Source organism: Genypterus blacodes, unplaced genomic scaffold (genome assembly GCF_046128005.1).
Source record: "Genypterus blacodes isolate CSIRO-AG114 ecotype Tasmania unplaced genomic scaffold, CSIRO-AGI_Gbla_v1 ptg000024l_1, whole genome shotgun sequence".
NCBI classification, from domain to species: domain Eukaryota; kingdom Metazoa; phylum Chordata; class Actinopteri; order Ophidiiformes; family Ophidiidae; genus Genypterus; species Genypterus blacodes.
In genome coordinates, this window is record NW_027466837.1 from 491,519 (window position 1) to 514,579 (window position 23,061).

Below are 23,061 nucleotides of genomic sequence, written 5' to 3' on the forward strand. Positions count from 1 at the left end.
TTTGACAGTAACATTCAGCTTTTATTAGAGAAATGTGCAAGAGGTTACAATAAATCTCTTATTGTTATAATCGAAACACATTCAAAATAACAGGAAATCCTCATTTTACTTTTCACATATTGTACATTTAAATACTGTCAAATGCATGAATTGACTGAGAATCATTTCTACCATGTACCATTTACTCTCGAACACACAAGACTGCAGTGATGTTGATTGGTCACAAACGCTGGATCACAAGACATCAGTTCCCAACAAGAGTTCCCATTTGGTTCAAGAGTTCCGGAAGATACAAACTTGGCTGCATGTGTATTATGGCACAACAGACTCAAACCTCCCAGCAACCTCTGACTGACATAAGGTATGATACACAACTAGACAACACAACAAGAGGATAACAGACCCAACAGGTTATGGTGACACAGGAAAGTGTTTGCTCTTCAGAACACCTGTCAACCCACTGAACTTTACATAATAATTGTTTTGGCATTTGTTAACTGGTTATATAAGCGACCCAATAAACTGCGTCATTTGTGGAGAATATTACATTTAAGCATGGCTACTGTGGAATGTCAAAAGAAGCCGTTTACACAGTGATTTGTAAGGCAAAGAGTGTTAATAACGTTCTAAGATAGATGACATTAGATCTGTGGAACACATTCAGAGTGCATGACTGTTAGGTTGAAGTAGCACAACCAACTGTATGTGTAGGACTGTGGCAGATAAGAAATGAGGTGAAGTGCCATTTGTCCTGTAGGTATTCCTGGTATTCAGCTATCGGCCTTTACTGCATGTAGTACAGTTATCAACTCAAATGCCAAGTTGGTTTAAGATCATCATGATTACAATTACTTTATAGATCATCATAATTCTTGTCTAGTGTGCAGAAAATATACAAAATTTAAGTAAATCAGTGTGATTGAAGGACAGCTGTGTGGCTCAGTCTTGGATCTTGAGAACGCTCCTCTTCTCCAGGTCGTTCATCTCTTTAAGGATCAGAGCCACATTGTAGCGAAGCTCCTGGAATTTGGACACAGGCACCTGAACAGGAAAACAACAACAGTTCAGACAATGCTGACTGAAAAAGGCCTCATACGCCATTCAGCAAGTGATCAAACATGTGCTTGTGTCTTCACTGCGTCCTGGAGTTTGGGGCGTGGTGACACGTGGTACCAACCTGTGCCTCTCAGGGCACACAGGAGGAACCAGAGCGGCCCAAACCAACAATGTGATGGTAGCACAACACAATGCAAACCTTGAATGAATCAAACTCTAATGCGGGGGAATGAGAAAGAAAAACAGGAAAAGGAAACAGAAAACACTCAAATACAAGATAAAAGTCTAAAGGGTTAAAATGAAATCTGTGCTGCCAACAAGGCTGCTCTGGGCATTTTCTACATTAGCAGTGTGGGAGAACACTCTGCGTTCAGCTGCTAGAAGAAAGGAGAAGCTTCAGCGTGTCTAAGTGAATGAAGCGCTACAGGATCAGAGCCACGTGGATCCAAGATTCTCCCATTTTATTAAATGAAGGGCATCCAGTTGGTGTTTTGGAAGGTGGGTGTTGCTTCTCCAGTGAACAAGCACGAGTCGGCTTTGTCAGGAAGGCTACATGTTCTCCAAAATATCACGGCTGTTTGTTGACTCGCAAAAGGTTGATGTCAAATCTGAGGGCCCAAACATGTGCAGATCCCCAGTGCAGTGTAACTGTGGGCCATTTTGAAGCCCCATGCTGTGCACATATGGACGACTATTTCAGGACTGAGACCAGACAGCCCAGACACATTGCCAAGGTTTGGAGGATAAATAAAGGGTGTGTATGCTGCTCTAAATACTGTGTGTCTCACTGCTTTGATTAATGCTTCAGCTCTCAGTGTGACTCATCATCTGTCTGGATGCTTCTGCTAATGAACCCAGAGCTGAGGGAGAACATTTGTGTTTTTGTGATTGCACAGCAGATCCCTGAGTGTCCCTGAGAATCTTATGAACACAGATAAATTGGAGGCGAGGTAACGCATCAATGCAGTCTGCACATCGCATACAGTTGCTACTAATCTCCTAATTCTGGTGTAATCTGATGATGTAACCGCTACACTTGGTACATTGGCAGTCTGTAGCTCAAGTCCTCCTTCTCTAATGACGTTAGGAGGCTCCTTGACTGGCATGCAGCATCAAATCAGATATGGAATATGGCGCCCCCTGTTGGCTCAGGTTACTAATTTGTTAAAAATCTGCTGAAGCCTGTTTCATAATCATTGCTGAAGCCTGTTTCATAATCATTGCTGAAGCCTGTTTCATAATCATTTGCTCACATAGCTTCATGGCTATTGATGTGTTACAAATCCTATAATAATATAATATTTAAGATTCTTGGTGGCCATCCTTCATTTTCACTTAAGAAACAAGACAAATGTGTGAGTACCTCAAAGCGTTGAAGCGTCCCATCTGAAAGTTTCATCTGCATCAGGACAGACGGCTGCAGCGCTCTGGCTAAAGAGCTAGAGCGGACACAGAGAAACACTTTATCACACCGGTGACACTGCATTTGACTGCACAAATGATTATTGGATTGTGAAGAGGTGGCTTTGTGTTTGGAAACCTTATGACAGGCATTTGTCACAAATATATATTACCTGGTAGAAATGGCAACATCCACTCTCCATTTAAATTCTTCTATAGTGGGTAAATGGGGGTCGTGCTGGGAGGTCGCTGCCTCCAGAGCTGTGCGACTGCAAACACAAAGATAGATGTGAGCAAAGAGAACGTCTCCATAAATGTAATCGGCACACCAAATATAAGAGGGCAGCTGTTCACAGATTTGTAAAGACCATAGAATCCTTCCAGGGTGAAGGAACACCATGTGACCTGTGTACTGATGAGATCTGGATTAACGTACCGATTTCCAAAAACCACACTGGAGAAATCTGTGATGAAATCTTCAGGAATCCTAGTTAAACAACAAAACAAAATCAGAAACAATAAACAGGAATGATTATGGTCCAAAGCTTTGAATTGTGGTAAAAGAGTAGAGAGATCCTTGCCTCAGTTCTTTCAGATCTTCTTTGAAAGTCTATACAGAAAGGCAAAAATAAAATAGTTATTCATGGATTTATTTAAAAAATGACTTTACACATTGAGTCCAATACTGTAAGCGACAGTTTAGTAACAGCCTCTCACCTCCTGTTTGAGGGAGGCCATGGGGATGCGGATGGCCTCAGACAGAACTCTGTACATGCCAGCTACTATGTGATTGAGTGTCTCAGGTGTGATGGCGCTGGTCTCTGCTATGGACTTCAGCACCTCTCTGCATTCCTTCCCTTCTAACGCACTGACGACAGCTGGAGAGAGAATTCATTAACAATTATTATTAAGTTTAGCACTTCATATTAGATGACTATCTCCAATGTTTGTCTATTGTCACCTCATTTCATATAAACACTGCTCTGTTATTGAACTTTAACACAACATGTTGCTGCTACACAAATGCCACTGATCGATCAAGTAACAACAATAAAGAAGAAACGAATCACGGATAATCAATGTTGATGGTTTGTATAATACATCTCACGTTTGTTTGTTTGTTGTAAAAACAGTTATTTCATCTTAGCTTTTACCTTTAAGCAATTTTCTAAACAGCTCTTGGTCCACATCCTTCAGGTTTTTGGACAAAGCCTCGATTTCTGGCGGTATCCGGCCCCCGAGAAAGCTGGAGTCTTTCGCGTGACTCGACGCCATGCCTGGATATTAATTAATATCGTGCGATATAAGACGATAATAAAGGAGAAAAGGAGGAAGACTGAGTGGAGTTGTTGGTGTTCGCTCTCTTCCTGTTTGGATGACAGCTTCCGCTCTACGTCACGTGCGCGCGCCTGCGAGTCTCGCGGTGACAGTTGATGGTTAGATCATCGGTGGAAAGAAAGGATTTGCAAATGGAGGTGGCGGAAACATTCTCACTTTGAACGACACAAGGTTAGTGCGATTCTGTATCTAAGTTCACCGTTGCGTTGTCGTTAGACGCTTAGAGTCGTTATCCGGCCGAGAAAACGAGTCGGGCCTCGATTTATGGCTGATAAACGATACGTGGACATTTCGGAGCATTCGCAAGCAGCTAACCACGCTAGCTTGCCCTGTGCTTCAGCGATACGCGAAACTCTTTTACTAAATGTTATAAATGCGTAACTTCGTGGTATTCAACATTGGAGATGATATAAAGTTACTTTATATGTTTTATTGCGTTCGCTAAGATGTTTGCAGCATTTTTTGCGACGCATTGTCAACACTAACAATTAAGGAGTTTGATGTTTACGACGGGAGACCTCTAGCGGTGGTTCCCTGAACAGTTTTCTTCCCGTGTTGAGCTCAACAACAAATCCCTTTAAATGTGTAAAACATTGCTAAAAGTAAGCATTAATAAAACAAAACACAATGAATCAAATTAAATATTGCAAAAAACTGCATTTTACACTTTTATTTTCGAAGCTTTAAGACATAAATAAAACTTGAAAGAGTTGGAATAATATTTACAAATCTCCTTTTTTGATTGATTTGCTCACTCAAATATCAGTAAATGTAATGGCATTGAAAGCCACTATTGGTCAGGCTCATATTTATAGTATATTGGTGATACATAGTTATATAGATGGATGAAAGCATTTGCAGAGGACAAGTTATTAATTCTGTACAAGAAAATCCATTACATAAGACTTTGAACTGATTTTGCTCATTGACCTTTTATGTGGCTGTTGTTTATTTATTGGATTGAGATCTATTGCGTGGTGTTCCATGTGGGCGGCAGTGGCTCAGTCCATAGGGGATTCAGCTTGGGAAACGGAGGGTCGCCGGTTCGAGTCCCGTATGGACCAAGAAAGTGGACTGACAGCTGGTTGCCAGTTTGCCTCCAGGGCACTGCCGAGGTGCCCTTGAGCAAGGCACCGAACCCCTAACACTGCTCCACGGGCGCCATATAATGGCTGCCCTGCACCCCCTCTGTGATGCATGTGTTTGTGTGTGTGTGTGTGTGTGATATGAGGGGGTGCAAGATAAATTTCAATTGCATGCAATTTGCTGTGAATTGCATGCAAAATGACCATTAATAAAGTATCTTAAATCTTAAATCTTATGTGTTTGCCTTGTGTTTCAGGTACATCTGGCCATGTCTGAGTCTGTGTATGAGAAGTTTTTGGCCCCTGAGGATCCGTTCCCTCTGCTGTCTCAGAGGGCCAACCTGAGCGATGTGGGGACGCTGGACGTCAGCGACTTTGGCTGTCAGCTGTCCTCCTGTCACCGGACAGATCCACTGCACCGCTTCAACAGTAACAGGTGAGAAGAGCTCGAAGATCATTGCACATTTGAGGGCTGGTTTTTACTTGTACTTGTACAATGTGGTTTGAACAGTGATCATTTCAGGTTCTCTGTTTGCCGCAGGTGGAACCTCACTTCCTGTGGGACCAGTGTTGCCAGCTCAGAGTGCAGTGAGGAGCTCTTCACCTCTGTGTCTGTTGGGGATCAGGACGACTGTTACTCACTGCTTGACGACCAAGAACTAACGTCTCTGGACTTGTTTCCTGAGGGCAGCGTGTGCAGCGACGTCTCCTCCTCCATCAGCACCTACTGGGACTGGTCTGACAGCGAGTTTGAGTGGCAGGTTAGACCCAGTTACATTTCTCTCTGTGGTGCATTAACTTTTAAACGCCACTGTTTCTGCCTACTTTAAGACTCCATGAGATGCTGGTGTCATATTTTTCTGCATCATTTCTCTACTTCATTGTTGTTTTGTCTTTCTGTTGTCCTCCCAGTTGCCTGGCAGTGACATTGCCAGTGGCAGTGATGTCCTGTCCGACATCATCCCCAGTGTGCCGAGTTCACCGTGTCTGTTCTCCAAGAGGAAGCCCAAGCCTCACCCTCACCGCAACCTGGATGAGTTGCCCTGGAGCGCAATGACCAACGATGAACAGGTACGCTTCATCTCATTCCCCCTGCTTCTTAGAGAGACGAACACACACACACGTGGACATTTACAGTATCTGTGCCTACCTGCAGGTTGAATACATTGAGTACCTGAGCAGGAAGGTCAGCACAGAGATGGGCCTCCGAGAACAGCTGGACATCATCAAGATCATCGACCCCTGTGCTCAGATCTCTCCCACTGACAGCGAGTTCATCATCGAGCTCAACTGTCTCACTGATGAGAAACTCAAACAGGTGAGCTGTAAAGAAATGAAACAGCACATGTGAGGAGATCAGTAAGAGAGAGAAACAGATTTTAAATGGTGAAATTTATGAACCGCTTGTCTAACTCTTCCACCTTTTGGCCCTCAGGTACGTAGCTACATCAGAGAGCACAGTCCCCGGCAGCGGGCCAGCAGCACAAGAGAGAGCTGGAAGAGGAGCAGCCATAGCAGCGCCAGCACCAGCGGCGTGAGCGGCGCCAGCAGCAGCAACGCCAGCATGGTCAGCTCCGCCAGCTCCTCCACCGGCTCCACCGCCTCCAACTCTGTAGCCGGTAAGGCGCCGGCTCTGTCGGCTAAACGTTACATTAGTTATCAGGCGTAGTGATGCTTCCTGTCAGGGGAGCCCGACTCGGTTCTAACGCTTTCCTGAAAGCTCCTCCCGGGCTTTAATCTGGCTTGTGGTCGTCTGCTCCAGGTGGCACCGCTTCGGCCTGTAGTGGAAGCAGCGTCGCCAACATCAGCAGAGCTCACAGTGACGGAAACCTTTCCAGTGCCGCTGAGCGTATACGGGACTCTAAAGTAAGGAAGCTCAAGGAGAGAGTGTGAGGGTGTGTGTGTTTGGTGTGTGTGTGTGTGTGTGTTTCTCAAAGTGGAGCAGATCTGTTGTGGTGTTGGATGTTGTGGTGGTAGTTGTGCTGATTTTGATTCTTCAGTTCTTATTTAAGCTGAATGGACTTTAGGGGCTCAGTCAGGCTGAGTCTGACTCTGACTGAGCCTGCCCCTCACACATACATGTGGTGCATGCTTTACATTCTTAGTGGTTTAGTAAATACTAGTTGCGTAATTATTTGTGCGATGTAACTGCTCCTTGGTTGTTTACTTTCCTCCTCTAGTGTTAAACACTGAGTGAAGCAGCTCGACCTCTGGAGGAACAACAGCACAGATTCTTACACATTACTGCAGATAGAAGATTATACCACTGAGCCTGAACCAGAACAAACTGTGGAGCTTTGGCTCCCTTGGCTCTCAGTTCTCTGCTACTCTGCTCCCACGTCTCTGTGTCTCCATGTTACTCTGGAGTTCCCACATGAGTTGTAAAGTCTGCTCTCGGCTTGACAAAATCCAGGATCTTCCCGTCTCTGCTGGGGGAAATGTTTTGTTCTGACACAAGAGCATGAAAGTGTTGACACACAGGAGCTTGACATGTAAGCAGGAAGGTGGATGGCCTGATGATGGGACCAAGAATCAAAACTCCACGTACAGTTTGATGTTACACGGTCCTTAGATGTTCATGGGTAGTCATAATGTTGTTTTGTGTGACTTTTCCATTTTGACCTTCACCTTGACCTCTCCACTAACGTCTCTCTGCCCGTCTGCCTCTTTCAGAAGCGTTCGAAGCAGCGTAAGCTCCAGCAGAAAGCCCTCCGGAAGCGGCAGCTGAAGGAGCAGCGACAAGCGCGCAAGGAGCGGCTCAGTGGACTGTTTCTGAACGAGGAGGTGCTGTCGCTACGGGTGACGGAGGAGGACGACCACGTCGACGACCTGGACATACTGATGTGACCTCAGTGAACTGATCAGTGCTCCCGCCAAGTCTGATCCCTCGCCACCCCGCTGCCGCCATAGAGCTTGTCCACCATGACCTCATAGATCGCAGCATGCTTTAGCTCATTATTTGGCAAAAATGCTTGTAATGCATTTTGTAAGACAGTGTGATTGCCAGTAGTAGTTTCCAGTAGCTTGTAAGATAGCCTGACATATTGCTTGCTTATACTAGTGCAATACTGCTAGCGCTAAAACTTATGATAATGCTAAAGTAGCGAATAATAGTAACGCTGGCATCGCTCCGACTATAATACGGCTCAAGCTTTGTTAGGTATCCACCTCCATGTAGCGTGTTTGGCCTGCTTATAGCCACAGCTGCTGCAGTACAACAGCTTACTACAACCAGTGCAGTCAACATGAAGACTGTTCTAGATCATCGCTTTATCTGCTGCTACTTATACAGCCACGACTGGAGGAGGGACAGATCACACACTACAGTTTGTAATAAGCAGGGGTGGCAAAAGGTCAAAGTGTTAAATAGCTACAGGAAAGACCGACTGTGTTCTTCTGTAGCTCCAACTTACTAACGGTTACTGCAGGTCCAGACGACAAAACACACGAGGAAATGCTGCAAAGCTGTCGGACAACATGGCAGCGTGTAGCGGTGTCACATCTTTGATGGCAGACGCCACATTGGTTGTTGCGTCCGTGGTGACAGAGCTGGTGGCGTGTGAAGATCCGAGCCGATCTGTCTTTGTGTCCGCAGAGCGCCGTGGGTCCATTTCACTCTTTAGGCTTAGAGGGAGCACTGAACACCTGCATGTTAGAATCATTCACATCTTTATTTACATACTTTTCTCTTTGTTGTAAATAACAGCATATTTTCTTCTTTGAATTTTTCCTTTTTTTTTTTGTCTCATAGTGTGTTTATATTCCCGTCACACGTGGTTATCGAAGCTTTCAGGACACGTATTACTGAGATATGCTATAGATCGCCATCGATTCTTTTGACTCGACTCTTAGTTTAATGCTTTAATCCAGCTTTATTTCCTTTATGTAACTTTCACTTCAGTTGACTTGTGGTCGAGCTGCTGTGTGAGCGACTCACTTCTCTGTTTACACTCAGTGTTTCTGCCTCACGTTGACTCAAACAGTCAGGCGGATCTTATTCTCGCCAGGTTTTCAATGATTTGACTCTGAGCTTCTGATCTTTCCTTAAGTCTTAATAGAATTTATACGAAATACTTTCCTTTCCTCTTTATTTGAGCCTTATAGTTTTGTTTCTAGCTGGGAGGGGGTCGGGGGTCTGCGAGGGTCTATGTTGCTCTGTCTAGCACAATCAATCATCAATCTGTTTTTTTTTCACTGTGTACGTTTAACATTGAGCCGTTTCCTCATCCTTCAGAAGTGTGTTTAATGTTGCAACAGCACCAACACCTCAGAGAAAGGCTTTTAGTGAACATGACCTGTCCTGTTCTTCTCACCAACACCATTGTCTGTTTGTTTTTGTGTTTTTGTGTTTTTTTTCCCCTCTCTTCTCGGTTGCATAACAAACCGCTGCAGTTATTGGCCCCAAATCCTGCTTTCTCTTTCTAATATTCTGTGTACTGAGCTTTGACTCTGGTCTCTGTCTCCTGTATAAAGTTATTGATTACAGCAATTGTGATAAAAGCAGCTTTATGTATTCAGTAGTGATGAATTAGTAAAATTCTATTTTGAAAAGAAGATCATTTTGGAAAGAAAAAGCTGCAGTATGATGCAACAAAGCTTTTGTGTAAATAAATTACAGTTTAATTGCTTAAAAGAGGAGTATTTCGCCGGTTAAATTATAAGAAATTGACTGACAAAGATTTTTTTTTTTTTTTGCTACATCCATATCAATGTCACAAATACAAGCATGTTACATCTACAACTGAACTATCGGAGGCATTTTTTACATGATTCCTTTGTTCCTTACAGACTGCTGTGCTCTCTGTATTGACTTTGTCCCAGGTGGAGTTCCATTCTGTTATGCAGGTTGTAATATCCACCTGTTGCCTGTAGATGTCGCTAGCCAGAGATGTTGATGCTGCAGGTAGGACTATGAAGTCCATTCAGCAGATGTGACACGTTGTAAACTTTAAAGAATTAATTAAAATAAAATACATTGTTGCATCTTATGGAATTTGTGTTTTTTTTGGTATTGTCAACAACATACAACTTAACATAACAACATACTGTATGGTAAAGAGACACAGCACAGATTTAAGATAGGGGTCGCCAAAAAACAATATTTGTACCTTTGATGCATAATCAGTTATTTATACAGTGATAAAATGAAAACATACTTTTAATAAACTTGATTCTTAATATTAAAAGCTTAACACCAGTCCATTTACAAGGTCAGAAGAAATTTGTTGGAATACACAGAACATATCAGATAAACGGTGATGAGTTTGGCCGACAGATTTTATCCAATTCATAAAGGATTACATACGTTGATGTACTTTTGCCCATTCCAGTATTTTCCAGTAAATAAAGAGGAAGAACAACGTCACCCCTCACACACTACGCGTAGTTTTTTTCCCACCCGAGATCCGACAAACAGGACGTGATGGCCCCGTGACACCGACATGTCGTACATATCGGTTTTGCGCGGCTATGGCCATATAGTTTTAGGTTTAGGCTTAACAACCCTTCGCCTGATAATATAAATTTATAGATTTCGTGTTTTTGTTGAGTTCCTCTAATTTCTTCGTCTACTCTACACTGACCGTCTTGTCATCGAATCTGTGGTAGGAACAGATTCGTCCGCAACGTATAGACGTCACTTCCGGGAACAAAGGCAACTTCAACGACAACAGGGGTGAGCCCGCTCTGGCTCCTCATTGGTCGAGAAATATGGAATCAGGTGACGTAGCACTTCCGGGTCTGTCGTGCACGAGAGAGGTAACTGTCGGTCATTCCACATTGTGAGCAACTGAGCGGCGGTTCGCCTCGCTAAGGTAAGACTGAGTCACAGGATACTTTATGGCGCATTTCTTTTTACTACCATCATATTTTTTTACACTGCTGTTAATATTTGCAGACGGGATTGATCATTTTTACGCCCTAGTAGTGAACTTATCGAGCGGTTATCGGTGATTGAGTCTGAACTGACAGCGCGTGGCCGCTTTTGTCATCCTGTCTAAACCGCTATGTGTTCGGACTGAACCAATGAGCTTCAGCCGGAATATTGGGTTAAAAGTCTTTTAAAAGCAATTACATCTGAATTGAATTTCATTCATTATAGCGGCGTTATATTTTATGAATGTCCTTATTTTCTCTAAGTCGTGAGCACTTTGTAAATGTAGTCTCATGGGTAGAAACGCCGAGGCCACAGAATGATGATAATTTAACATTTCCTGTTGTATGATCGCTGTTTGTTTGCAACGTATGTTCAAAATGGCCCCGTTACCATGAAAAAGTGTCAGTAATTGAACGTTTAGCGTGTTCATCTTACTGACACGTTATCAGGCTGCTCCTCTCACATGAAACCATCACAATCCTCGCTGGACTAGTTCTTCTTCGCTCAATCAGAAGAAGATAAACCTCAATAAAAGCAACATGGTTATGATATCAACTACAACGTCAGGAGCAAACCATGTTGTCTATTTATTTTGGCCAATAATCCCTCTAAAAGACAGATACCGTGGATGAAGAGGTGTAATGACTCAGTGTTAGGGGGTTTACATCTTTACACAGCTGGGTTTGTCATGGATGAGGTATATCTGTGATTTCAACATATCAGAGCTTGTAAGAAGCGGTTGTGTGTTCCAATCGACCTGTTACTGTGATGTGTGAAAATAGGTCAACTGTGCTGCTGACAGCTGTGAGAGACAGTTAGTTACATCTATACATACAGAGTTACATCTACACACATTCTGTTATGTCAGCTTCCACTAATGCTTTAATTTGCCTTAATGTTGTGTCATTGCGTCATCCACAGCGGTCGCTTTAACCTTCACCTAAATCCTCCACACTGCGAGGGTCAGCTTGCACTGGAGTGACCTTTCCCCTGACCACTGCGTGGGGTGAGCCTTAAGAGCACTGCCATTGGTTGTCTGTAGCCTGAGCCTCTTCAGTGTGAATGGCAGGGTTGTGGTCATTGGCCAAAGTCCAAACTGGTCAGCAGGACCAAGTCACATCTCCGTGTACTTCAGCCTTCCATGACCAGATCAGATAGCCATTGTTTCTGATAGGGAAACAAAGTATCTTAATGCTAGAAGGAGGGACTTTGCCCCTTTTAACACCTCCCCCCGCCATCTGATGCTGTATAAATAGCGTTTGAAGGCTGACAGACATACAAGAGGTGCAGACAGAGAGGATGTAAGTGTGCAGTTTGACTGCACACAGTGAAGGAGAGGTAGGACACTTAAGCTCTTGACTTTTCTTAGCAGCTTCCTCATAGATTCGTAACCAATGTTTTGTTTGTATTCTCTTTTTACAATACGCACGCCTAAATTCTACTTCTGGCACGCAACTTCCTCCTTGTCTCTGTTGTGTGAACTGATGTTACCCTCAGATGCTGCAGAGCTAATCAGAGTGTTGATGCTGGTTTATCGGGGGGAACAAGTTCAGAATCCTAGTAGATATTTTTGTAGAGCAAAAATATTGTTGAGTCCTTTGAAGTGTGTGTGATAAATAATCTTAATCCTGATTGTATTTTATTTTCTATATGATGAAATATTTTGTGTTTAAGTGGATGAGATGTGTTTGTATAAAATTGATAAACTTCGTGTGTTTGGTGTTGTCAGGTTTCTTGACACACTTCCTCTTAGGCAGCGAAGGCAACTTGCAGAGCTCAGCACACAGTTCCACAACTTCTCTGAGCACCACTTCCTCCTGGTTCCCTGCTGGACGTACCCGACAGAGAACAGCATGGGTGTGCAGGCAGATTCTGCCCTTCATACCCTCCTCCTCCTCCCAGTCCACCTCCTCGTATGGCTCTACTCTGTCCTCTCCTTCCTTCCCTGGTACTTTTTCACCAATGCTGGGGAAAGGAAAGCTTTGTCCAAGCGGACCAAGGCCCGTTCCACCACAGGCAAATCAGAGGGGCCCTACCGCTCTGTGGACCAGTTTGAAGCTCTGGCCCGGGAGGACTTCCTCGGCAAAGACACGCTGGATAAGCTGTTTGATCAGGCTGTGGAGCGCTTTGGAACGGGAGATTGTCTCGGTACCCGGGATATCCTGAGTGAGGAGAACGAGGTCCAACCCAGCGGGAAAGTCTTTAAAAAGGTGAGTGAGCCCATCGTGTTCCTCCTCACTTAAACATGGTCGTTTAGATTAAAAGTGTGTTTGAAGTAATGAGCCACTCTTTCCCCTGCCAGCTTATCTTGGGGGAGTATCAGTGGCTGTCCTACCAGGAAATGGACTCTGTGATCAACCAGTTTGGCAGCGGGCTTGCAGCTCTCGGGCAGCAGCCTAAAAGGACCGTGGCCATCTTCTGTGAGACCCGAGCGGAGTGGATGATCTCTGCCCAGACCTGCTTCAGGCACAACTTCCCCTGTAAGGATCTCCTGCCTGTGAACTGTGACTCGTTTTGCTTCTGATTTAACCCGCGTGTTCTGATTTCACTCTGATTCCGGCTGTTGTGTGTTGATTGCAGTGGTGACGTTCTACGCCACACTGGGAGACGACGCCATCGCGCACGGACTGAATGAGAGCGGCGTGTCGCATCTCATTACCAGCTCAGAACTGCTGGAGTCTAAACTCAAAGTGAGCACCTTAAACTTACCAAACCTGCTCCCTGTGTGTGTCTGGAGAGCTTTGATCGCTGAGACGGCAGTGAAACGTCTCAGCGATCCACAGCAGCGGCCCTCTGGGTCAGTAAATAGAGCTGAATTTGATTGAATCAGACTTTCTATAGGAGTGCAGGAGGCAGATTGATTGATTTGTAAGATGTGGGGCTTTCATTGAGATGAGGTGTGTGTCTCTGTTTGCAGAGCCAATCAGGCTGGTGAGAGTATGAGACAGATAGAGCGGGCTGCTGTTTGAGGGTAAACTTTGTCACGTCAATGTTTGATCTGTCAACAAACACAGCTCCAGCGGTGAGGGAGACATTTCAGCTCTGCACTTTCATCGGGGTTACAAATCAGAAGCCGACGAGGTTCTTTATAGGAGTGGGTGCCATTATTGGAATTCACAGCAGCGGAATTGGCAAAGAGACAAAGACGCCGATCAACTCCAGACATAGTCACTGTTCTTCAATCCCAAAAAAAATTATATAATGAATTCTACAAGCTGTACTGCGTCCATCTACATGCAGCCATCTGATACATGTCCTCTGGGTCAGAACTATAGAAACCTTATGGTATTTACTATCATTGTCGGCCCAATTAATTAGGGTTAACAACATTTAACATTTAGGATATTTAATAGAGTCTGATTGGGAACATCAGCATCAAACCAAAGTGAATTAACTTCAGGTTTTATTTAGCGTCTTGTCTTATTGGCTTCTGCTGGCACACAGGGTCGATGTGTGTGTGTGTAGAAAGAGCCTACAGTCTAAAGGAGCGTGTCAAAGGAAGTCACGTGTCTCGTTTTCTTGTCTCTTCCTTTGGCAGAGCGTGCTTCCACAGATCCCAAAACTGAAACATGTGATCTATGTGGACCAGAAGAAAGTGAGCACGGAGGGTTACCCTGCAGGTCTCTCCCTCCACAGCATGCAGGCTGTTAGAGAGCTGGGAGCGCTGCCTGAAAACAGTGAGTCTCCCTCCCTCCCTCCCTCCCTCCCTCCCTCCGTCCATACCTGTGCTCCAAAACACATAAACCACCTGCAGCCTAAACCATGACCTGTTTGTCCTGCAGTGAGTCGACCTATAGTGAAGCCCCAGCCCTCTGACCTGGCTGTGGTGATGTACACCAGCGGCTCCACAGGCCTCCCCAAGGGAGTCATGATCATCCACAGCAACCTGATCGCAGGAATGACCGGCCAGTGTGAACGCATCCCTGGACTCGGGTGGGTTTCAGTATTGTAGGCGGCTATTGTGCAACACCGCCGGGATTAGATTAAGATTCCTGCCCGACGACAGAATGCCGACAGAAGCCCCCTGATCAGAGTCCCGTCTCACGCCTGTGAGAGTTTGAGAGACGCTCCTCTCCTGTTCCAGATGGAAGAGCAGTCGGCTTAAGTTGTGGAGGCATTTACATGAAGCAAATGAAATCAAGGCGTGGATAAATATCATTCAAATGACTTAAAACGCTTCACACAGAAGTAAATCCAGACGGCCCAGGACGCCGTGGCAACACGTTAACTGTAGTGAAAGTGACAAAAGCGTCTCACAGCCGTCGACCGCATGATAGAGCCTCATGTGCAGGAAGAGATAAATATATATCAGGGAAATAGACACTGCATCCCTCTTTACTGCCACTCTGAAAAAAATGCTTAGAATCTGCAGTAATGTGTAAAATGTTCAACCCTGGTAATAGCTGCTGCCTGGGCCTGACCTTTGACCTTTGTGTTCTGTAGGCCCGATGATACCTACATAGGTTACCTGCCTCTGGCTCACGTTCTGGAAATGACCGCCGAGATCTCCTGCGTCACTTACGGCTGTCGGATCGGCTACTCCTCCCCTCAGACGCTGTCAGACCAGGTAGCGTCTGCACCAAAGCCACCTGTTCCCCCTGTTAGTTTGCTTCATGTGCATTGCTGTTTGATTAAACTGTTTGCCTCCTTGTGTTACCAGTCAACAAAGATCAAGAGAGGAAGTAAAGGAGACAGCACAGTGCTCAGACCCACCCTGATGGCAGCTGTGCCTGTAAGAATGCAACTCCATTATTTCGACTTTCCTGTGACTCATCTCTCTCTCTCTCTCTCTCTCTCTCTCTCTCTCTCTCTCTCTCTCTCTCTCTCTCTCTCTCTCTCTCTCTCTCTGGCTCTCGCTCTCTCACTGACTCTGGCTCAAACTCTCTTTCTCACTCTCTCTCTCTCTCTCTCTCTCTCTCTCTCTCTCTGTCTCGCTATTTGTTGTGTTTGACCTACTTGTTGTATCTGTGGTAGCAATCTGTCTGGATTCATTTTTCATAAAGGAAATCATGGACCGTATCAACAAGAACGTGATGAGTAAAGTTCAGGAGATGAGCTTCATTCAGAGGACGCTGTTTACAATGGGCTACAGCTATAAACTGGAGCAAATCAGAAGGGGCTATGATGCGCCACTCTGCAACGCGTAAGAAACCCCTCTCTTCCCCTCAACCAATAATAATAATGATGATGATGTTATGTCAGAATGTAAATCAGACACACAGCATCCGGCTCCTTTGCAGTCGCTCATGTACAGCTTGTCTCTTCTGACCTTTTGTAGCCTGTTGTTCCGGAAAGTGCGGCGCCTGCTGGGAGGACGAGTGAGGTTGATGTTGTCAGGCGGAGCGCCTCTGTCGCCGGCCACTCAAAGATTTATGAACGTGTGCTTCTGCTGTCCTGTGGGCCAAGGATACGGACTCACTGAGACCTGTGGGGCCGGCACCATCTCAGAGGGTACGAGGAGCTACAAAGAGAGGGGAAGGAATGAATGTAAAGATGGGAAAGTGCCATTTTCAGTAACTGTGATGGAATTGTTTGTTAATATCCAGTGGCTGACCTCAGTACCGGTCGTGTTGGCGCTCCTCTCATCTGCTGTGAGATCAGACTGAGGGACTGGGTTGAAGGTAAGGTGGTTCACTGTTCACAATGAATATAAAGCATTTAGGCGTCACGGGCAGAGAATTCCACACTGACCGTCTCATCTTCAGGTGGCTACACCAGCAAAGACCAGCCGAGGCCGCGAGGAGAGATCCTGATCGGCGGTCCTAACGTCACCATGGGTTACTACAGGAGCGAGAATGCGGAAAAGGACTTCTTTGTGGACGAGAGCGGTCAGCGGTGGTTCTGCACCGGAGACGTGGGAGAGATTTGCCCTGACGGCTGTCTACAGATAGTGGGTGTGTATCTGTTCAACCACATGAAGGCTTGTGTTTGACTCATGGCAGTCATGTGTCGACGCTTTGAAAGGCACCGCATTCATCCTCGCATCATAGCATGATGTGCTGCACTTAATGTGGTCGTGCTCTCAACAGGCAGCCTGTTTGTGCTTGATGAGATCATAGATGTGTGACGGATGCATTTTTTTTTGTCCCACTCAGACCGAAAGAAGGATTTGGTCAAGCTGCAGGCTGGGGAGTACGTGTCCCTGGGGAAGGTGGAGTCTGCGCTGAAGAGCTGCGCCCTCATAGATAACATCTGTGCTTATGCCAACAGGTGAGGACGCCACAGTTCATTATCAGGGGGAAGTTTACTACACACACCTCCTCTCAGTAACACCCTTATTTACAGACAAAGTATAAATAATGCATACAGAATCACATGAAGATAGAATTCTCTTCTATTCTTTAGGCTGGAAGCATGAACATCTACGCTCACAGTCACTTTATTAACTCAACTAGATGACTAATGAAGTGTTTTTGTTCATTTAGTTTAACATCAGGTGGAAACTCCCAATCATTCCTAACTCTCATGCTGACTGTTGCCACTTCTGTGCTTATAATTACACGTTGACGTAAACTGTAAACATCCCTGTCCTCATCCTTGCAGCGAGGAGAACTATGTGATCAGCTTTGTGGTGCCCAACCAGAAAAGTCTGACAGATCTGGCAAAAAAGAGAGGCATCATGGGAACCTGGGAGGAGATCTGCACGCACCCTGACATGGAGAGGGAGGTTCTCAAGGCCATCAAGGAAGCGGCTGTCAACAGTAAGAGTTGACCTTCATTTATGATGCTTAGTTTGGAGCATAGCTGACTTTTGTGTTTGAGTCCAGAGTGGCAAAAAGGTTAATTTCTTCTCTTCAATATAATGGTAGATATGTGATGGTGAGCATAACTGTCGTCTCTTTCTTTCAGTTAAACTCCAGCGGTTTGAGATTCCAGTAAAGGTGCATTTGAGCCCAGACCCGTGGACCCCTGAGACGGGTCTGGTCACAGACGCATTCAAGCTGAAGAGGAAAGAACTGAAGAACCACTACCTTCATCACATAGAGAGAATGTACGGGGGCAAATAATTGAAACAGTCCTGGCCAACAACTCCACGAACTCCACTTACCACCATAACTACTGTTCTGAACTGTAAATACTGTTTCTGGTACATGTTTGTATTTTGAAGGTGTTGCTGACACAAATGACTTGAAACTGAAGCTGTAGATAGTTGTAGTCTGATATCCAAACTGTGCTGCTCGTCATGTTTGTGTGTAGGAATCTCTAGTTTAGGTTGAAGAGTTGCTCTGAAGTGGCAACTCTGACTCTGTGAGACCATAACAGCACTCAACTGCCATCCACTTCAATCTATTTGTACTCCATTTGTAGCAGATGTTCAGTGCCGGTGTTCTCCACAGATGAAAGCTTTTGTTCCGTGTTCCATTGAGACATTAAAATGTGTTTCACCGAGGAGGCTTAAGAAGCTCTGCAGTGAAGTTGGAGTACTGATGTCACCGTGCCTTCTGTCAGCTGTACAGTGCATTTTGTACAGTAAGTGGCACTTAAGATGAAAAAATAGCTTACACATTTGTTATCCGAGTAGCTGAACAGCAGTTGAACATTGAAGATTTAACAAATCTCCGCCCAGACACACATGATTCATGGATGGTTGAACTTGCTACACACGTTGCGCAAGGGCGTGTCTGCTTTTGTCTTACGATGCTATTTTAATTTATCCGGCCAAGCCTATTTATTTTGTGTCCATTGTTTTCTGACAGACCAGTTAAAATGACTCAGGAAGAAACGATTAGCAAAGCCTAAAAAGACAAATTGAAAAGTTGAAGTACGTCAAAATTCTTGTGGGCACTTTATTTAAGAGCAAATCGCGTTTTACTTCTAACCAATATGCTTCTTATTAGGTTTAACAACTGGCAGACTGCTAATACTGCGCATGTTACCTCAGTTAACACGTCAATGTGCCATTTGGTGTGAGGTTATTTAAAGTAAAGTTGATTCATTTTAAATATACTAGTGTTTTCTATGTATTTTCCAACTGCTGTCTTGTCAATGAATTTGCTACATGAAAAGAGTTCAGACATGAACTTTGACAGTCACTTCTTGATTGGTTGAGTGATGCCGCTCCCTGGTATGTTTATTTCATCATTCTAGTCTTGCCTTGTGCATTACTTGTTGAGAATAAATGTGCTTTGGTATTCAATATGGTCTGATAAGTTCATTTTATTATAAAACTGCGGAAACAAAACACGTCATAATTTACACGGTGATGAAGATGAGAGCCTCAGCTGTTCCAGTCTTGGAAACGGAAACAGTCACTTGCAATCTTCCAAACAGGCTGATCATTGTTGGGTGAAGGCTGAGCCGTTAAGAGGAAGTTCTGGTTGAAGAAACGCTGTTTGTTCCCTTCAAACTTCACGTTGCCAGCCGTCGCCACAAGCAGTGTAGTCTGGCCCTGGGTCGCCTGCTCTGTAAGCCAAGAAAAGCACATTGATGCTGGATTAACACGCTTACGCATAAAGAAAATCACATGTTTACATTTTAAAGCACACTAGGGTATTTACAGCCTTTATGAGATGAAAGGAAAAGGAACCTTCAGTCCAATATTTGCTCAGCCACAGAGTGAGACGTGGTGTAACACACACAGCCAGTGTGATGTGGTGTAATACACACAGCCAGTGTGATGTGGTGTAAATCACACACCCAGTGAGACGTGGCGAGACACACACAGCCAGTGTGACGTGGCGTGACACACACAGGGAGTGTGATGTGGTGTTACTCACCGTGCACCTGCTGACAGTCCAGTGTGTAGACCTGGAACTCGCTTGATGGCAGAGCCTCAAAGAACTCAGCGAGAGCATCCTGTCCTGACACCGTGTTTCCATTCCACACCAAGGTGGCTTTGTCCAGGTAGAGCCGGGTCAGATTCTGAAACACCACAGACGACATTTAGGATAGAAACATGCACATTATACTATGGGGACACAGTTTATCCAAACAAAACATGTTTCTCAGCTGACAGTCATAAAATATCGTCCTCCCTGCTGTGATCAAACTCAATCTCTAACGCCATTAAAGTACACTGACACAATGTTGAGCTGGATGTCACTCACCCTCCTTTTCTTGTCCATGCAGTCATAATAAATGGAGACAAACTCTTCGGAGTATCTGCATGACTGATCGGCGAGCGTCCTGACATCCTGAAATAATGATTATCATCAGTTATTCAGTGCTTATCGTGATGTTTATTGACAGCAGCAAAGAGAACTAACATACAAGTTTCGGTCTTTTCCTGGCAAGGCAAAGGCACCCCGACGTTACATAGTGACAAGACGATAACGAGACAACGTGTCTGCGTCACCAAGCAGGTTAAAGTCATCAGATAACATGGTAACTAGTTCATCGACAACACCGCCTCGAACACGTTGGAAACTAGCCCTGGATAGCTACTTAGCTAACTTAGCATGAGGTAATTTCGCACATAAAGCTCAATACTTACAAGTGTAGTTGCCATTAATAAACGAATAGACGTACGGAGGTCGGGCCGCGGCGAAGAGTTTAAATAGTCCTCAAGCGTGATAGTTTTCTATGTATTCTTTGTCTTACGCTTGTCTGCTTGAATTACTTTCTGTGTTTTGAATTTGTTCCTTTTAGCAATAATAGCTAACATTCGCTTGCATGTATTACTTCCTGTACTACCAATCGCACTTACCAAAATAAAGTGCTGATACGTTCGCTCCAATGTACCTTAAACGCATTGGCTGGATTTTACTCTGAAAGGGTTTACAATCGGTTTATTCAAAGCGGAAGTAAAATTCTTAATTTCCTGAGTCATTGCGGCGTTGAAAGGAAAGTATTGACAGTCTCGTCTGAACTAAACAGTGGCGGTGGAAATAGTATTATAAAAACTTTAAACTTGGTTTAAAAATGGAAGGGTCGGTATCTAATGTGGAGGTGTGTAATCTAGCGTACACGGGGCAGATTGACCAATTAAAGCAATGCATTATTTCAGATAAATCGCTCGCTTGTAAAACGGATCAGGTAAGAGAGAAAGTGCACGTAGCTCAGTGCAGCACAAAGCCTTTCTATTTTTATTATATTTCAGTTTTATATTTCACTTTCTTCTCCTTCTCTGATCCCAGGACCACAGGACCGCTCTGCACTGGGCTTGTTCTGCTGGACACACAGAGATCGTGGAGTTCCTGCTTGACTTTGGAGTTGAAGTGAATCTACAAGATGATGTAGGCTGCTGCTTTAAGTTCATAGTTTAATTAACCCTTCATTCTACAGCACATGTGTAGTTGTTTTCATGACAGAATATTAGGAGCACCTGTCAGTAGCTTGCGGAGTAAACCTGTTTATCTGCTCTCTAATACTTCCAGGCTGAGTGGACTCCTCTCCACATCGCAGCGTCTGCAGGCAGAGAAGACATCGTGCGGTGCCTCATAGGTAAAGGAGCTCAGCTGAACTCTGTCAATCAGAATGGCTGCACTGCTCTGCACTACGCATCCTCCAAAGACAGATATGAGGTGAGGGGTTTGCTTGTATGAAACATTGTTGTGCTGTTGGGTGTCAAATTGAATATTTCTTGAAATGGGAACTCCACTGATAACACCTCTCTAATGCCTCTCTAGCTCCATGTTCCCAGACTCTCTGACTCATAACTGCTGCCTTCTAAAGTAGCATTCTGAGGGCTGAACTGGAAACTTATTTTAGTCCAACTTTGAGTCATTTGGTTGTGATCATAGCTCCTATCTTCATGGGGAACAAGGTCAGGAGTGAGATGTTACATTTTACACACATTGAATTGGATTGTATGAACTGATACAGACAAGGGAAATATATTGTGTTATTGGTTGTGTATTTAACAAGACCTCTGCTAATGGGAATAATGGACATTGTCAACAGTGGACATGGTGCGTTAGAGACTCCTGCTCACAAACGTACACATAATCTTTGCTGTGCATATTTAGCTGATGCAGAGGGTGTGAATGTGTGTGTGTGCTCTGGGTGCAGAAAGCTGCTGCAGCACTGCTCTCTGTTGGTTGAACTTAAAACCTTCAGCCATCCTGCATCTCTGGCCACACAAATGCATGAGGTCAAGTAAATGCTTGCCTGCTGATAAAATCATCAAAACCTGATTTGATGATTTGATGTATTACTATTGAAGCACAACATAACACTATACCATTGATGAAACCTCTATGAAGCATGTGAGTAACACACCTGACTCCCCCCCTCTTATAGATTGCCCTGCTGTTGTTGGAAAATGGAGCGGACCCCAATGTCACAGACAAGCTGGAGTCCACGCCTCTGCACAGAGCCGCTGCTAAAGGAAACTACCGCCTGATCCAGCTGCTCCTCCAACAGAGTGCATCAACCAACATCCAGGATTCACAGGGAAACACTGCTCTGTACGTGTCTGGGTTTGGTTCTCATCCCTGTTGTTTGGGGAGGGAGAGGTTCTTTCTCTTCAGCTCAGCCTCTCAGTGTTGTATCTTCATATTTACCATCTTGCCTCCATTGTGTCCTCAGCCACCTGGCATGTGATGAAGAGCGTGTGGAGGCTGCCAAGCTGCTGGTGGAACATGGAGCCAGTATCTACATCGAGAACAAGGAGGAGAAGACCCCCCTTCAGGTGGCCAAGGGGGCTCTGGGGTCCATACTCCGTCGGATCGTTGAAGGATGATTCACACCCTGCTGGTGTTTCAGCTGGACTCCTGTCACCTCTTTGTGTAACCACAACTTCCATTCCCACCGTCCTCCTTCGACCAGCCTGGAGTGGCACAGTCCACTGCCATGATGAGGGTGCAAGCAGAGGAGGAAGGTTGACCAGAACTTTACAAACTTTACCTACTATACAAGTTCCAGAGACCGAGCATGGAAGCTAATGTCTGCTCACCGTCACTCTCCTGTACTAACAGGTGCAAAATGTTCCCCTGGAGGTTTGACCTGCGACCTTTGACCTGTGCCCAGTCTGTGCTGTTACACAAGAGTACTTTCATTTAACCTGCCAAATTTTTCAGTTCTCAAACATTAAACTAATTTGTTTTTGAATTAATTGTTGAAGTTCAAGTAACACAACCTCACATTTCTTAGAAGTTTGTTATCTTCCAGTGGAGCTGTGAGGTGAAACATGAAGGCTCAATAAACAACAGGATTTATACAAATAAAATTGTTTTCAGATCCTACAAATGAACTCACATGACCTATATATGATTTTTAAACTCTGCAGAGTGACAAGACATCATCATGGCCTCAGAGGGGAGATGTGTGTAAACATAAACAGATCTTATCTGCTAATAGAACCTGTTGGTGAAGTTGTGATAACTTTAAATGACTTATTGTATATTAAACCTTTGAAGTTGGTTT

General features: G+C 44.6%; 5 protein-coding genes across 9 annotated transcripts; 3 read left to right on the forward strand and 2 right to left on the reverse strand.

Moving 5' to 3' along the window:
- Window positions 1-3,835, reverse strand: commd5 (COMM domain containing 5). The gene is made up of 7 exons (XM_076143408.1): window positions 3,612-3,835; window positions 3,175-3,335; window positions 3,039-3,067; window positions 2,894-2,944; window positions 2,631-2,726; window positions 2,420-2,495; window positions 1-1,041 (listed from the first exon to the last, which is right to left on the reverse strand). Exons 1-7 carry the CDS (start codon window positions 3,730-3,732, stop codon window positions 940-942), a joined length of 636 nt encoding a protein of 211 aa, XP_075999523.1. The 5' UTR covers window positions 3,733-3,835; the 3' UTR covers window positions 1-939.
- Window positions 3,836-3,867: 32 nt separating this feature from the next.
- fam199x (family with sequence similarity 199, X-linked) lies at window positions 3,868-9,868 on the forward strand. Of its 2 annotated transcripts, none has more exons than XM_076143412.1 (8): window positions 3,868-3,966; window positions 5,138-5,316; window positions 5,404-5,641; window positions 5,793-5,951; window positions 6,037-6,198; window positions 6,316-6,499; window positions 6,643-6,746; window positions 7,554-9,868. In XM_076143412.1, exons 2-8 carry the CDS (start codon window positions 5,150-5,152, stop codon window positions 7,725-7,727), a joined length of 1,188 nt encoding a protein of 395 aa, XP_075999527.1. In that variant the 5' UTR covers window positions 3,868-3,966; window positions 5,138-5,149; the 3' UTR covers window positions 7,728-9,868. The 2 variants fall into 2 exon arrangements, with proteins under 2 accessions (XP_075999527.1, XP_075999529.1); XM_076143414.1 differs by having other exon boundaries at window positions 5,422-5,641.
- Window positions 9,869-10,562: 694 nt separating this feature from the next.
- acsl4a (acyl-CoA synthetase long chain family member 4a) lies at window positions 10,563-18,892 on the forward strand. 3 transcript variants are annotated; one of them, XM_076143410.1, is made up of 16 exons: window positions 10,612-10,693; window positions 11,677-11,761; window positions 12,485-12,965; window positions 13,058-13,235; window positions 13,336-13,445; window positions 14,294-14,432; window positions 14,538-14,688; window positions 15,199-15,322; window positions 15,416-15,487; window positions 15,759-15,898; window positions 16,034-16,206; window positions 16,302-16,376; window positions 16,461-16,649; window positions 16,851-16,965; window positions 17,299-17,456; window positions 17,605-18,892. In XM_076143410.1, the coding sequence occupies exons 3-16, from the start codon at window positions 12,609-12,611 to the stop codon at window positions 17,760-17,762; spliced, it is 2,139 nt and encodes a 712-aa protein (XP_075999525.1). In that variant the 5' UTR covers window positions 10,612-10,693; window positions 11,677-11,761; window positions 12,485-12,608; the 3' UTR covers window positions 17,763-18,892. The 3 variants fall into 3 exon arrangements, with proteins under 3 accessions (XP_075999524.1, XP_075999525.1, XP_075999526.1); XM_076143409.1 differs by lacking the exon at window positions 11,677-11,761 and having other exon boundaries at window positions 10,563-10,693; XM_076143411.1 differs by lacking the exons at window positions 10,612-10,693; window positions 11,677-11,761 and adding an exon at window positions 11,789-12,093.
- Window positions 18,893-18,894: 2 nt separating this feature from the next.
- Window positions 18,895-20,377, reverse strand: nxt2 (nuclear transport factor 2-like export factor 2). 2 transcript variants are annotated; one of them, XM_076143416.1, is made up of 4 exons: window positions 20,189-20,377; window positions 19,803-19,889; window positions 19,473-19,617; window positions 18,895-19,158 (listed from the first exon to the last, which is right to left on the reverse strand). In XM_076143416.1, the coding sequence occupies exons 1-4, from the start codon at window positions 20,201-20,203 to the stop codon at window positions 18,974-18,976; spliced, it is 432 nt and encodes a 143-aa protein (XP_075999531.1). In that variant the 5' UTR covers window positions 20,204-20,377; the 3' UTR covers window positions 18,895-18,973. The 2 variants fall into 2 exon arrangements, with proteins under 2 accessions (XP_075999531.1, XP_075999532.1); XM_076143417.1 differs by lacking the exon at window positions 20,189-20,377 and adding an exon at window positions 19,966-20,087.
- Window positions 20,378-20,498: 121 nt separating this feature from the next.
- Window positions 20,499-22,884, forward strand: psmd10 (proteasome 26S subunit, non-ATPase 10). Its single transcript, XM_076143415.1, has 5 exons — window positions 20,499-20,730; window positions 20,832-20,930; window positions 21,072-21,218; window positions 21,937-22,103; window positions 22,225-22,884. Exons 1-5 carry the CDS (start codon window positions 20,617-20,619, stop codon window positions 22,376-22,378), a joined length of 681 nt encoding a protein of 226 aa, XP_075999530.1. The 5' UTR covers window positions 20,499-20,616; the 3' UTR covers window positions 22,379-22,884.
- Window positions 22,885-23,061: the final 177 nt, after the last annotated feature.

Excerpts from the sequence above, each read along its gene's own strand:
- acsl4a (XM_076143409.1), top strand. The coding sequence starts at position 12,609 with ATGGGTGTGCAGGCAGATTCTGCCCTTCATACCCTCCTCCTCCTCCCA. Across the intron at positions 14,433-14,537 it reads GGGAGCGCTGCCTGAAAACA|TGAGTCGACCTATAGTGAAG; the intron begins GTGAGTCTCCCT and ends TTTGTCCTGCAG. Across the intron at positions 16,207-16,301 it reads GGCCGGCACCATCTCAGAGG|TGGCTGACCTCAGTACCGGT; the intron begins GTACGAGGAGCT and ends GTTAATATCCAG.
- commd5 (XM_076143408.1), bottom strand. The coding sequence starts at position 3,732 with ATGGCGTCGAGTCACGCGAAAGACTCCAGCTTTCTCGGGGGCCGGATA. Across the intron at positions 3,068-3,174 it reads TGGCCTCCCTCAAACAGGAG|ACTTTCAAAGAAGATCTGAA; the intron begins GTGAGAGGCTGT and ends CTTTCTGTATAG. Across the intron at positions 1,042-2,419 it reads GGACGCTTCAACGCTTTGAG|GTGCCTGTGTCCAAATTCCA; the intron begins GTACTCACACAT and ends TTTCCTGTTCAG.
- psmd10 (XM_076143415.1), top strand. The coding sequence starts at position 20,617 with ATGGAAGGGTCGGTATCTAATGTGGAGGTGTGTAATCTAGCGTACACG. Across the intron at positions 20,931-21,071 it reads AAGTGAATCTACAAGATGAT|GCTGAGTGGACTCCTCTCCA; the intron begins GTAGGCTGCTGC and ends TAATACTTCCAG. Across the intron at positions 22,104-22,224 it reads TCACAGGGAAACACTGCTCT|CCACCTGGCATGTGATGAAG; the intron begins GTACGTGTCTGG and ends TTGTGTCCTCAG.
- nxt2 (XM_076143416.1), bottom strand. Across the intron at positions 19,618-19,802 it reads GCATGGACAAGAAAAGGAGG|AATCTGACCCGGCTCTACCT; the intron begins GTGAGTGACATC and ends GTGGTGTTTCAG. Across the intron at positions 19,159-19,472 it reads GGACTGTCAGCAGGTGCACG|AGCAGGCGACCCAGGGCCAG; the intron begins GTGAGTAACACC and ends CTTGGCTTACAG.
- fam199x (XM_076143412.1), top strand. The coding sequence starts at position 5,150 with ATGTCTGAGTCTGTGTATGAGAAGTTTTTGGCCCCTGAGGATCCGTTC. Across the intron at positions 5,317-5,403 it reads CACCGCTTCAACAGTAACAG|GTTCTCTGTTTGCCGCAGGT; the intron begins GTGAGAAGAGCT and ends TGATCATTTCAG. Across the intron at positions 5,952-6,036 it reads CAATGACCAACGATGAACAG|GTTGAATACATTGAGTACCT; the intron begins GTACGCTTCATC and ends GCCTACCTGCAG.